General features: G+C 38.1%; 1 protein-coding gene across 1 annotated transcript; it reads right to left on the bottom strand.

The window, feature by feature from the left end:
* Positions 1-760: 760 nt before the first annotated feature.
* On the bottom strand, positions 761-13155 carry LOC117470753 (lysosomal-associated transmembrane protein 4B-like). The gene is made up of 7 exons (XM_034115619.1): positions 12919-13155; positions 11891-12002; positions 8948-9021; positions 8380-8502; positions 8075-8173; positions 5130-5222; positions 761-1754 (listed from the first exon to the last, which is right to left on the bottom strand). Exons 1-7 carry the CDS (start codon positions 13012-13014, stop codon positions 1674-1676), a joined length of 678 nt encoding a protein of 225 aa, XP_033971510.1. The 5' UTR covers positions 13015-13155; the 3' UTR covers positions 761-1673.
* Between the last annotated feature and the right edge of the window lie 292 nt (positions 13156-13447).

The raw sequence follows: 13447 nt of genomic DNA, 5'->3' as shown, positions 1-13447 counted from the left end.
TCCACCTATCAGGGGAATGTGCGGTTGGGCCACGGCCGGCCATTGCCGCTCAAAAGCGCTGGAGACGCTGTAGTACATATGCCAGGCCTGTAAGTGGCGCTGTAGTCTGCCACAAAAGCAGCGAAGAATACTTGGTTACCATGGTTACCCTTCTGTTTATTCTCCGCTGTGGCTTTCTTTCTCCCTCCCCGAGGCAAGCGTTTGCTCCTGCTGCTTTAATTCAATGCAATCCCTCCCCGTCGAGGCAAGCACTGTAATTCTCTCCGGTTAGTCCACCAGCAGATGACAAACACCCACCTCTCTGCCTCTTCCAAGGAACGAGGGGACCGTGCGGCAGAGTTTCAGTTTCAGTTTCTTTCGCCGGTCAAGATGTCCGTTAAAGTTTAAATCTTCCGGACAAAATTAGAAAAGTGCCGGTCAAAGGTCTTCTTTGTTATTTATTGAGCTTTAAAACAAATGAATAACGACTCTATATAGGCTATAATAACACACGGAGGACGGAGATCTCTCTTTCTCCCCCTCTTCTGACAGCCCAGCAGCTGATCAGAGCGGCTCCCCTCTCCTGCAGGGGGGCGTGGTCAGCTGCAGCTCACAGAATCAGACCCGTAGACAGCAAACAGCACATAGAGCGAAATGAGGCATGGCTCAAATGCATGATCTGTTTGGTATTTCGAAAACAGAAACGTATAAATATACCTTATATAGGTATGGCCCTACAATATATCATTTAAATATAGCATGATAGGTTTCCTTTAAAAAAAGAAAAACACAACCAGGGCCCGTTCATTCTGAGCCCCTGGACACAGAGGGGTCCGATCTAAAGTGATTTCACCAGGGGCCGTCAAGAAACTCATTCATAGCGACTTTAAAGAGCAAGCTGATTCCAGACCAGTGCTGTCAAAATAGATACATAGAATCCGTAGAAACACACAGTTACATTTACAAGTGACGAAGCACAACACTCTGGGTTTGTATAACACAAGACATTTGTGTTTGTAGTTGAATGAAACGATAAAAGAAGGTGATATGTTCGATATACTCTAGGTTGCTCTTTGATCATGTCAGAATACAGGCAGACGCTTTTCTTTGGGAAAACTTCCAGTCAAGGTGACGCTTCACACATGGATCTATAGAGGGCACCCCATCAGAGAGAAAGTTATGAATAAAGGCAATCCAACCCTGATCATGAGCAGAGACGACGCAAAAACACAGTTCACTCATAACTGTGGCCAAAAATCATTACGCATATTGTGCTTGGACATGACTATCAAAGGCAGGACACATTAAATACAATCACAGGTATACACACAGCATAAATAAATAATACAAATATATATAATCTATCTTGCTTTCTAGTGCCTTATTGCACCCAGGTTCAAATGCATGAAAATGCACATCATATCCTGAATTAAAGAAACAAAAAAGACTCATAGAAGAGATACAGTAAGACTATAAGGTCAATAATAAATAACAGGGAGGGGTGAGAGGTCACGGTGGTGGTAGAAGTGTGTGTGCATGTATGTGTGAGATGAGTGTCAGTGCATGCATGGGTGCATTGTGAAGTTTGAGTAGCTATATATATCAATGGATGTTCACTGGAGAGGCAGTGTGGTGCATTCATCCTGCTGAGGTTTGTTAACAGCAGGTCCAGTCAGCGGGGTGCTGGGGGGGGTTCATGCTGTAGCGGTGGTGTAGGGAGGGGGCGCCTGCTTTATAGGGATGCTGACGCTGTCATCATACGGAGGGAGCAGCACCTGGGGAAAGGGGAGAGGAAAACAGATGGTTATTTTATCACTTGGGGTTGCAATGGAGCAGGTGCACTAATAGTCATTATAGTTACTATTGCACAATGACGACTATTCAGTTTGTGCCGGTTGTTATCAAGTTGCCTAAAAATAAACCAGCCCTCATGAAAATTCAAATAGAAGAATTCAACAGTTTAACAAAACTTTGGATCAATTAAAGTATACAAGTAGAGTAGCCTACAATATAAGACATTTCAAAAAGGCATTTCTCTTTGCACAACAGAAAATCTGATGGACAGGAAGCGCTTTGAAATTTAAAACAACAATTATTATTATTATTATTATTATTATTGTTTAAGCAACTTCAGTATATTACATTTTTGTATAATATTCTTGAAATTGCAGACTATTATTTACTGGTCAATTAATTGGTTTACGGGTCCCAACTCAAAATATTCAGGAACTTTTTTCATTGAATTTATAGTTCAAGTTATGTTTAACTGCCCACAACGCCCCACTTAGTTATGATTTTTACTATATTCAACTTAAAACGCTTAATTCACTCAAAGTCAGATTTGCATCCTCTCAGGTAATCCACTGAGAGTGTGCCTTTTACTCATTTTACTCCACTGTCTAGTTTCACTGTTTACAATATGGCTAACAGAAATATTAGCTTTCTCGATGGTTTGTTTGCCTTCATACACAACAGCATGTGTGTGACCCGTGTCTCCCATGTTTTAAACAATGAGGCTTAAGGATGATCTGGACATCAGGTAATCGATAACCTTTAACAGCCTCTACTACTGACTACATCCTCCTACACAGATCAATGCCTCCTTGAACTGTCGTGCCCTTTGATGGAAATAATTAGGACACATTCTCTGAACATGATAGATGAGAAGCTGGACTCTTATTATTTGCTTTTGTTGGCCTTGGAGTGAGACTTCTTGCACTGATGTAAGGAAATAAAAAATGCAAGTAGAGCGGCCTCATAAATAATGTTTCTTCTAAAATTCGCTAGATGTGGAAACATTATAATAACCATCATTAGTAATGGTACATTTATAGTTGAGGCAACTTTAATGATTGATTTTAGTTATTAGAAACATTGTAATGCTAATTGAGTGTTAACTAATTATAAGAAATGCTTTAATTATTTTATTGTAACAGTTTATTGTTGCACATTTGTAATATCGGATTCATATTAAATATTACTATATATTATTTAAAGCAGATGCTCTGAAAACCAAAGAGAGACACGTCTGCTTGATTTATGCTACTAGAACAAAGGATGCTCTGTAAAGTTGTTAGCAGCAAGTTAATGACAGTGAGCTAAGTGAACGATTTGAGTCGCAGTCATAATAATTCATGTAGTTAAGTACCATTTTTTGCATAATCGGTGGCAGCATCCCCATACTAAATCATCGTCCAGCGAATATGTTGGACACAGAGTTCATGGTTAACCAACTCATGAAGTTTTGGCATTAGCATTAGCCTCTTCTAGCTAGCTAACAAGTTACAGCTAATAAAACCTGCTAGCAAGAACAGTAACTTACGGTCATTGGTTAGAAATTTGAAAACTCTTTGTGAAATGAAAGACCTGATGTTTAAAGACTTTTAAATGGTAATCTGCAACTGTTGCCCAGATTGGTTCTGGCCTAGCAAATGTAATTTTAGGTAGCGGGGCTGAGCAAGTTGGGTTATCACTCAAATCAACCTCATAAAGAGAAATGGTGCTGGTTTGTTCTATGAGCCATTGAAAGGGTTACTTATTGTAACTCATTTACTTTCAAATAAAGCACCTGACTGTGTTTCTGTAAGACTTTTCTATGTTTGCAGGTCAGTCGGTAAGAAAGAAGCTTCCTGTTCCCTTCTTTACAGGGTAATGCTGTTTCTTGTTTCTTTAAACCTTACATAAAGACTTTCAGTGTATAAAAGGTTTTTTACACTCAGAGGAGTCTTAAGCTGCAGACTGAGGAGAACAGGTTTCTCAAAATACTTATGAAACTCAACATACTGCAAGTTAAAAATAGAGCCGGATAATGACAGCTCCTTTTGTGTTTGTGCAGAAAACGGGCGTTTCACAATTGCAGAAAAAGGTCATTCATATTTCTACAGCCCACTTATTTTTCTCCCTTCTGTCAAAGCATGGAGGTATAATAAGTGTGTGGGCAGCAAGATGACAGCGGTCAAGGGGCCAGGCCTGAGCAACAGGAGAGCCAGACAAAGCTCCCTTTTACTGTGCTACAATGTGCCTTTGCCAGGATGGAGCTTCATTTCTCTGTCCAAGTCTGTTCATCCATCTATGTGAGCTGGTGTAATATTGCCTGCTATGATAGCCTATGTTCATATTTCCCTCCTCCACCAACATGATGACTTTACAGTTGCTATTTTAAGTTGGCCTGAGCGGAGGAATCTTACAAATAAGATGAAAACTTGACTTAGAAATGGATGTAATTATTTTCTCAAAGGATATTCTATTGCCTTTGTAAGTGAAAGAAAATCGAGATCAGATATTGTTTTATGTTGATTATCAAAATGACATTCATAGACATAAAGGATAGTTTAATGGACTAGCACAGGGAATTTTGTTTTGCTCCTTTTCAACTCTGATTTTATGAATAATGTGCTGACTTTTCATCTGTCAGGGAAATAAGTCTCTCACAGTTAACTCTGTCAAAAGTGTGGCTGCATGAGAGGAATGTCTGTAGTATTATCTGTCTCTATTTCACAGCTCATTAGAAAAAGTAGTTAACATTCACACTGGTGGTTTGTCAGGGAAAAGAAGTTGGTAGAATTTTTTCTCTATTGTAGTGCGAGCTCCAAGAAAACTGAACAGCTCAGCCGCGTATATACTCAGTCTGGTGAAATTCTATTTTGTTCTTATTGCAACAAATACCAAAACTAATAAAATGTGATGCTACACCAAGTGTAGCCTGTGTTACCGAAGCCTGATATATTTATTGTTCTGTGCCGTAGAGCTCCATCATTGTTCAAAAATGTACTTAAAATCATTACACTGTTGCTCTCAAGCACATGTTCCCTGAGTACCATGAATGTGAATGATATTTATTTTGAGTAAATCCCATTTACACAATCTTGCTGCCCGCCAAAAACCAATGGGCTCGAAGCCAGAGCAACAGATAGGCAGGGGAACCAACAAAATATTGAGAGACGGACCAACACAATGTTGGATTTGGTCTTCTCCCAGGATTTGTAGGAAATTATAGAAATACAGGATATCCTTAGCCTTGTAATAATAATAATACATTCAATTTATATAGCGCTTTTCTATCTTATCTTTTCAACCTTGATTTTAAACTATGAAGTCCTCATGGTGATTTGGGTCTTATGGTACAATGCTGATCATTGGAGGTGACTTACCGTGGTGTCATTGGTCGTGACATAGAGCAGGACTTCAGAACCCCGGCCGTTCACATATCTGTAGCAGTTCCACACACATGCTATCAGGTAGGCCTAATGTTGGATAGAAAAAAATCACAGGTTAATCCAAAAATTAGGGATTACTTAGCAACACCAACTTTGCTATTTATGGTAGTGGTGATAAATACATGCAACGCACGACTCGATGTTAGCCATGTTAGAGACATGGATCTATGGAGGGCAATGTTAGACTATCCACCAATTTAGCAAATATTTTCTGGATTGACAAACAATTTCATAGAGACATATCCCTCCTAGAATACATTGTTAAACATTTCGTGATTACATAACTTTACAGCACCAAATACATGGTTTGTGACTCAATACCAACTGTATACAGTCTATGCTATAGATTAGCTGTATTTTTCAGCTAATTAGCTAATATTACAATGCTAAATAAGATGGAGAAAGTGGTAAAGATTATAACTTATTTTTCAACTGTTAACATGTTAACATGCTAATGCTAGCATTTAGCTCAACGCCATGCTAACTTAAGTACAGCCTTACAGTATAGTTTGGTATATCTAATCATTACGTCTTTAAAGATATTGTAGGTTCAGGACAACCGCTTTTCCTCTCTATTATGTCATTTAATTAGGTTATCTGTAGTGTAAGTGTAACATTGCTGTTCTCATATGGCCCCTTAATACAACCCAGTCTCACGCCATTTCGTGTTATAGTCACGAAATTAATTTAATCTATTGATTCGTGTTCACCAACACGATTTTCGCATTTTTTTCGTGTCACAGAACGATTTTAAAAGCAATGTATTTCTATTGGTAGTATGTTTCGTGGGGTCTTGGAATACCAGAAGCTGTGTGGTTCATAAAAACATGTTCTTACTCAATATCTTACCCTAAGCCTAACCCCTTTTATTTTAAATTGTATAATGTCTGAGTTTTTGTGCCGTCAGTGAGGAAAAGAAATGGCTCAGAGCCTCAGAATACTGAAATCTGTATTTTATGTCATCTTTTTTTCCTTCTAATTTGTTATTATTTGGTGCAGGCACGAAACATACTACCAATATAAATACATTGCTTCTAAAATCGTTCTGTGTCAGAATACTGAAATCTGTATTTTTTTTTATCTGTTTTTCCTTCTAATTTGTTATTATTTACATTGCTTTTAAAATCGTTCTGTGTGACACGAATAAAATGGCGAAATCGTGTTGGTGAACACGAATCAATAGATTAATTTCGTGACTATAACACGAAATGCCGTGAGACTGTGTTGCTTAATAACATATACAATATGTAGCATGTGATAAAAGTATGTTTTTCAAAGAAACTCACACCAACATTGAAGATAACTCACATAAAATACAGCTAATAATCCAATCATCCCATTGTTGCATTCAGACAGCGTTTTCAGGTTCTATCATAGAGCTGTACATGTAGCAGAAACAACTATAAGTTGTTCCCTGTCATCCAGAAATCATGTCTCTCAGCAGGACACTTTCTACTGGAATTCCCCGGACAAACACAGCACCATCTGGTAGATCCATCACAAACCAAAGCCAGACTGAGCTCTCTAACGTGTTTGATAACCCAATTAGAAGCCACCTAATGCTCTGATGGCTCTGAAGTTATTTCAGAAGCCTCCACAGGAATCTGCAGAGATATTTACAGCAACAGAGAACTCAATTTAGCTCTCAGTCCACTGCGAATGAAAGTGTGATAATGACGCTCACTGTGCAAAGCAAATTCCTTCTGTCAGAAATGGTCACCTTGTCCATTGAATTAAAAAAATAAATGTTAGGGTTTTAGCTCATTTGGAACTAGTGCACCAGGACTTTCAAGCGAATATACCCTCCTTGTTTCTTGTTATTCTGAGTTTGTATCTTATGGTTTATTACACTTATTGTATGTCACTTTGGATTTATACATCTCTTTTTTTTTCTTTAACCAGACACTTTAACTACGCTGCTATGGACAATCATTTGCACTACTGTACATATTTTTACTGTAATATATTAATCTTCATCCGTTTACAAGTGGATGTTATTTTTGTTTATTTACTGACTTTTATATATATATATATATATTTATAAGTGGGTGTACAGGAGAGTATGTATGTATATATACACATATATGTATGTATGTATATTTCTTTTAGATATTTAATCTGTATTCCTCGGGATTGTGAAAAACAGCATTTCGATCTCACACAGAAGATTGACAATAAAGTTGACTATGATAAAAGCAACAGCTAAATTCAATGTATTAAAAATGACTGAGACACTCTAAACAAAACAGCTGCTGTTTAAATAAGCCCTTTGTCCTATAATCTCAGATTTAACATTATATTTCACATAATACAGTGGGTTGTTAGCAGAGCTGCATCATAACTTAAATAACATATCTGATAGCTTTACTGGAGCTTCTGCAGTTAGTGTTAGCAAAGTGATTGCTTTGAGCTAAATGCAAATGTCAGCATGCTAACATGCTCACAATCACAACACTAACATGTCACTGTTTAGGCGGTAATACATTCACCATCTTATATTCATCTTATGCAGTTATTCGTCATAACTCAAAGTATAGGTCAGATAGAACATTTGACTTGATGATGGCGCTAGATGAAAGGTCAGGGATCCCTAGAGTAACAATGTTTTTGTGAGGAGGTCATTCATGTGTCAGTGGTATTCCTGGTAAATCTTGCATTCAAAAAAATACAAAACTTTCAAAATAAATTTGAGCACTACATACAGGTATATCAATATAGAAAGTTACATTAAAAGCAGGCGCCTCTGTCAAGGTTGAAATAGACATAGTTTCTCTTGTAAGAAAATGTGTTGTGAAATATAACCCTGGCAGGTCTGTAAACGACTCTACGTGTTCTTAAGTGTATGAAGAAGTTTTAAAAAGAGAGAAAGAAAACCTTACCTTGAAGAATAGAATAGAGCCGATGAAGATCAGCACGATGAGGGCCAAGCAAATATTACTGAGAGCAGCGATCTCCTCTTTGTAAGGGAAGTTATCAGGCTGCAAAGGAGTCCGAAAAAAAACAGAGCTTATTTGAGGTGCAAGGAGCATTAGATAGTAGAGGCATTTGTAACTGTACATCCATCAGTACTGAACTGAGAACATTTCAGAACCTACAAAAGCCTTTCTAAACCATAAAGTTCAATATTGTGCTGTTAAACATCACTGACTTCACTTTCAAGAGGAAAACACTTGAAGTCTCGTACCAGTTGCTGCAGGTAATCCTGTATCGTGTTGGGGTAAACCACAACGCTGATCGCCACCAGGGTGTTCAGAGCAAAGTCGAATATTTGGTAACAGAAAAATGGGATGATCCAGGCGGGATGCAGCTGAAACAGAGATATGTCTTTTAGGTATTTAAGTTAGATATTGTGGACATCAATCAGAGCTAGAACTGGGAGATTACACTATGTTTAAAATACAAATATTTGTATTGTTTTAACACAGTAGATTTAGCCTTATTTTAATCAGTAGCATTGTAAATAGTATTATGAAGAAAAGCAACAACACTTTCTATGACACCAATGTTTATAATGCAATATTAACATACTTTAATGCATTGTATTTGGCATATAACACTTTATTATTAGAGTTAAAAGCATTCATTGATATATTAAAAGTAATTGAAGTAAACTTTGACCACTTATAGTGGTATACCCAGCTTGTAATGAATTAAATCAGCTTACGCCGCACGTTGTAAGTATGTTTATAATGCTTTATCTACATTGGTGTCATAGAAGGTGTTACTGAAATCCTAATGACTCATCAGTTTACCTTGTATGCACCGTATGCTGCCATCCCACATATCAGTATCATCAGCACAGAGATCGCAGAGGCAATGCACATGCCTGCAGCAGAGGGAGGGGGAGTCAAAATCACAAGGCACATTCAATGACAACATCAAGTTCTCTGAAATACAAATTCTGTACAAATCAAATCAAATCAAATCAGGTTTTATTTATATAGCACATTTTAAAAACGATTTTTGGTCGAGCAAACATGCAAATAAGAAGATAAACAACAAGCTGCATTATGTCAACCAGACATGATATTACCCTCCACTCTGTCATTCGCTCCATGCCAACCCAGCCTCAAACCAACCCTGCATAACATTCTGTTACATAAGAATAGCGCCGTGCAAAACCAAAACACAGTGATTAGGGTGTAGTGGAAGAAATAGGGAGTTGAATTCCATGCCCATTTACAATAAACTGAAAATCAAAGGATGAATCGCATTTTCTCTGAAAAGGGCTTGAAAGTGTATAGAAAGGCAATATAAAACGATTTTCTCAGCCTCTAATTTAGCTATGTTTAAAGTGGGCAGAAAGAGTTAGAGACCTCTGGAAAATCTCAAATGTTTATGGAAAATGTCATGATTATAAAAAGAGATGGTTTTAACATGCAATAACTGAGCTGTGTGTCCACTTTAACTTTGGAAAGAGACATGCTAGCTGTCCACTCTTTATGCTAGCTAAACTAAGCTAATCGCACCCTGATCTAGTACATCACAAATCTGTGCCTATGACTTACGAACAGGTGAAAAAAGGTTCGAATAATCAGTCAGAATAATCCTTCCCTCACTTATTCTTTATCCTTTAAACAAGTGGGTGGAAAAGTTTTGGCAGGTGATTTATTTTGAGGAATTTGTGAGTAGACCACTTCCCCACGTTCTAAATACTTGGTAGCTTGCTAACAAACAATATTTGCACCTTGTATTTAGAATTCATGGAGAGATTAAAACCTGAGCAAAACGTTTATGTTTGTAGGTCTCTTTAGACTTAGGACATGGGGAAATGGGTCACGTCAGCCCACTGTGGCCCAAATTAATATTACAACAACATACATGTCTACTTATTTCCCTGTTTTTACAGATGGACAGAAATAGATTAGAAAACATTTTTTCCACTTCCAAGGAATTTAAATTCAACACAGGACTTCCCTCTCTGGGCTTCCGTAATCTACCTCAACATACAGATATATTTTTTTATGTTAGATTTTTTGTGAAATGGTCGAACATTCTATGAACAACACAACGGCATGATAAAGCAGAAATAGCATAGCACAGAGCAGCGTTATGTCCTCTTTTCAAGATTCAATGCCCTAACCTACTGCTGTGCATGTTTTGATGTCGTATTGAATTATGTATTTGAACCATTGTTCCAAATGACTAGTGCCTCTGTCAACAAAAGCACAGCATCAAACACATACAGTATTTTGCTGAAATAACTTCTAACAATTAGCTAAAATAAGCCATTTTTGAGCCCTGTAAATGCAGCTGTTGCAGCAGCACAAAATAAGCAAAGATGAATGGAGACAAAAAAAAGAGGTATATACAAACAGTATAAGAGCAATTTAGGAAAAAGTTAAAGGGTAAAAAATATAATCTGGGATAAAGTATTGATATACAGTATTGTCTGTTTAAATATAGCAAAACCAAAATGAGTTTTGAAATTGTTACTGTGATAGAGACTTTTTAATGTATTAAGTATCTGTTTTAGTATGACGTGTGTACCTGCACCAGGAATTGCAGATGGAAATAAGCATAAATCATGTCTTGGATTAATACATTGTGATGCATGTTCCTTGTTTAAAGGTAGGGTAGGTAAATTTGAGAAACCGGCTCGAGATCGCTAGAATTTGAAAATCTACGGCTTCCACAGATGACATTTTTTTATGGATTTTTTGTCAAAGCACTTAAGATATTCATTGCTATCGGGATGTTAAGAGCATTCCATGTAATATAACAAAAAGTGTATCTCGAGCCGGTTTCTCAAACTTACCTACCCTACCTTTAATGAAGACAAAAACCAATAATAAGTGTCCTATTTTGATGATTATCTGAATCACTTTCCAGCAAAATTAGCACCATAATTCCAACTGGAGTGGCAAAAATTCTAAAATGTAATGTAAGAACTGTCACTACAGCTTGACGTTTGTCAAATCTGAATATTTAACAGAGCAAAATGAAAACGTAACATTATAATGTTCCTTTTATCATGAACAGAAGTCATTTCATAGTGAGTGTGTTGATGCAGCGGGCGGCCCAGCCTGCAGAGCAGGACCACAGGACGCCTAATCCCTTGGAGCGGTGACAACAGTCAACCCATCACGCTGCTGTCTGTCAGACTGTTCCACTTACACCTGCTGTTAAGAAGGCTTTCCAAACGCTCGCCAAACATGGACATTAGGCGTGTCTGTGGCTTTGATTTATAAGAAGTGCTGACCGTCATCTAGACCAGGGGTTCCCAACCTTTTTTCCCAAGAGTCCCCCCAAATGAGTCTAAAAAAAGTCTAAATATGATATTTGGCCTCAAATCATCTGAGGCCTGGCGCCCCCCCTGTGATCTTTGGCTCCTCCCCAAGGGGGGCGCGCCCCCCAGGTTGGGAACCACTGACCTAGACTAATGTGTGAGGACACTTTAATCACACAATAAATCATTCTATTAGTCAGTTGACAACTCTATTGGGGTTTTCCCCCGCAGGCAGAGATTAAGTCATCTGTCACGCTCAATTATAGGAGATTAAGCTTCAGGTAGAATAGAAACACTGTAGAGGTCAGTGGAGTTTTCTTACAGAATGCAAACACACTGTTTACCTGAGATTTTATGAAACATAAATGTTAAGATATTGGAATACAACGATAGTATTCAGCTGATGGTGGTATTGTGAGATTACGCATTCACTGTAAAGCACAGACTGGCTTTATGGGATACTTACTGGCATCATCCATGACATCCAGGTCATTAGCCAACTCAGCACTGGTCAGGTGGTACTGCTCAGGATCACTGAGCGCTGTGAGCAGGATGAGCAACACCACGGCATTGATGAGCTTAGGGACAGAAGACATAGTGGTGAAAAAAAAGTCAACAAATGGAGGGAAATACAGACAGAATGCAAAAGGGAGGAGCTGAAATTGTTCATGAAATGTAAAAATATAAACATTTTCATGAGCTGCAGGGAAACAAAACAAAATCCTTAGTGGAGATAGTGTAGCAATGTTAAATGACATACAGTCAAGCTCTAAGTCCAGGCACATACATTGGCTTTGGTGTTGGTCTGGCCGACGCAGTTCATTATGCAGATGACTCATACATCCCCATTGATCAGATGAATGTAATGGAAAATTCTCAGCCGTTGATAGGGGTGACACAAAACCTGCTACCTGAAGAGGCCAACTTCTAATTTATTCATAGGGAGCGGAGAAAGGATTTTTCCACAAGTGGTGTTTGGTTTAGCTAACCGTCTCCTGCTCATTCAGTTAAACAGAGGAAGATAGCCACAAGTGAGAATTGAATATAAACAAGATTGCACATATATTTTCATGTTTTGATCTAGCAAAATATCCACAGTATGAGTTTTTCTAATTATAAATATTCGTGGTCTTAATTAGGTAAATTGTGTATACATCATTGATGCAAGAGGAACATAAACCAATGAATAACCCACTGAATAATGCCCATTTAGAAATGAAGAACCATCATATAAAGGCCTCTATAAGTCAAATAGCTTAGCTAACAGTAAAATAAAATGGTATGCTTTAAAGTTTGCAGTGGGCAAAGAAGCAGTACAATTAATTAATTTTCCTAAAATACCCTAATAATATAGGTTTGAATCTTTCTTAAATTCCCTCATAATAATCATAAAATGCAGCACACGGTATGAAGGCTGTCTGATGTGCTCCTGCTCCTACTTTCCCTGCTCTGTCTCTGCAGGGCTCCAGGAGAAGTGACAGCTGAGGGGCTCACCATGTACCAGACCCCCAGGATGATGGTTCCAGTGCGGACATGGCAGCACAGGCAGCAGCTGGTGGAGAACCAGCGGTCCCACGGGGAAAGCATCATGTTGTCTGCGCGTGTGCTAACAACTGCGCGAGCGTCAACGAACGATGTCGGTGTTCAAAATGGAAGGAGCTCGCGCGTTGTGCCTCCGGTCGGTCCTCTGTTGACGAACGGGATCCGGCTGCTTCTGACCTCACCGTGAGCGGCTTAACAAACGTTAGTCAAGCTAACGTCAAGGCAAATATGACTTCCGATTTCACAATAAAACGATTTTCTATGTACGAAGTAGGATACGAAGAAGACAATAAACACGTTGTAGATCAATGTTTTATGCAAATATCCTTTCTTTCTCTCCTTAATGATCGAAATGCAGTTTATAAATTCAGAAGATGTAGCCTACCATTATTAGTTTTTTTTAATTACTTTTGTCTACAATGTGGCTTCTAATGACTATTTGATAATCACATAATTTGTCAATTGTGTTCTCAATTAATCG

Source organism: Trematomus bernacchii, unplaced genomic scaffold, assembly GCF_902827165.1.
Source record: "Trematomus bernacchii unplaced genomic scaffold, fTreBer1.1, whole genome shotgun sequence".
Lineage (NCBI taxonomy): Eukaryota > Metazoa > Chordata > Actinopteri > Perciformes > Nototheniidae > Trematomus > Trematomus bernacchii.
The sequence above is the reverse complement of the archived record's forward strand: the minus strand, read 5'-3'. Positions and strand labels throughout refer to the sequence as shown.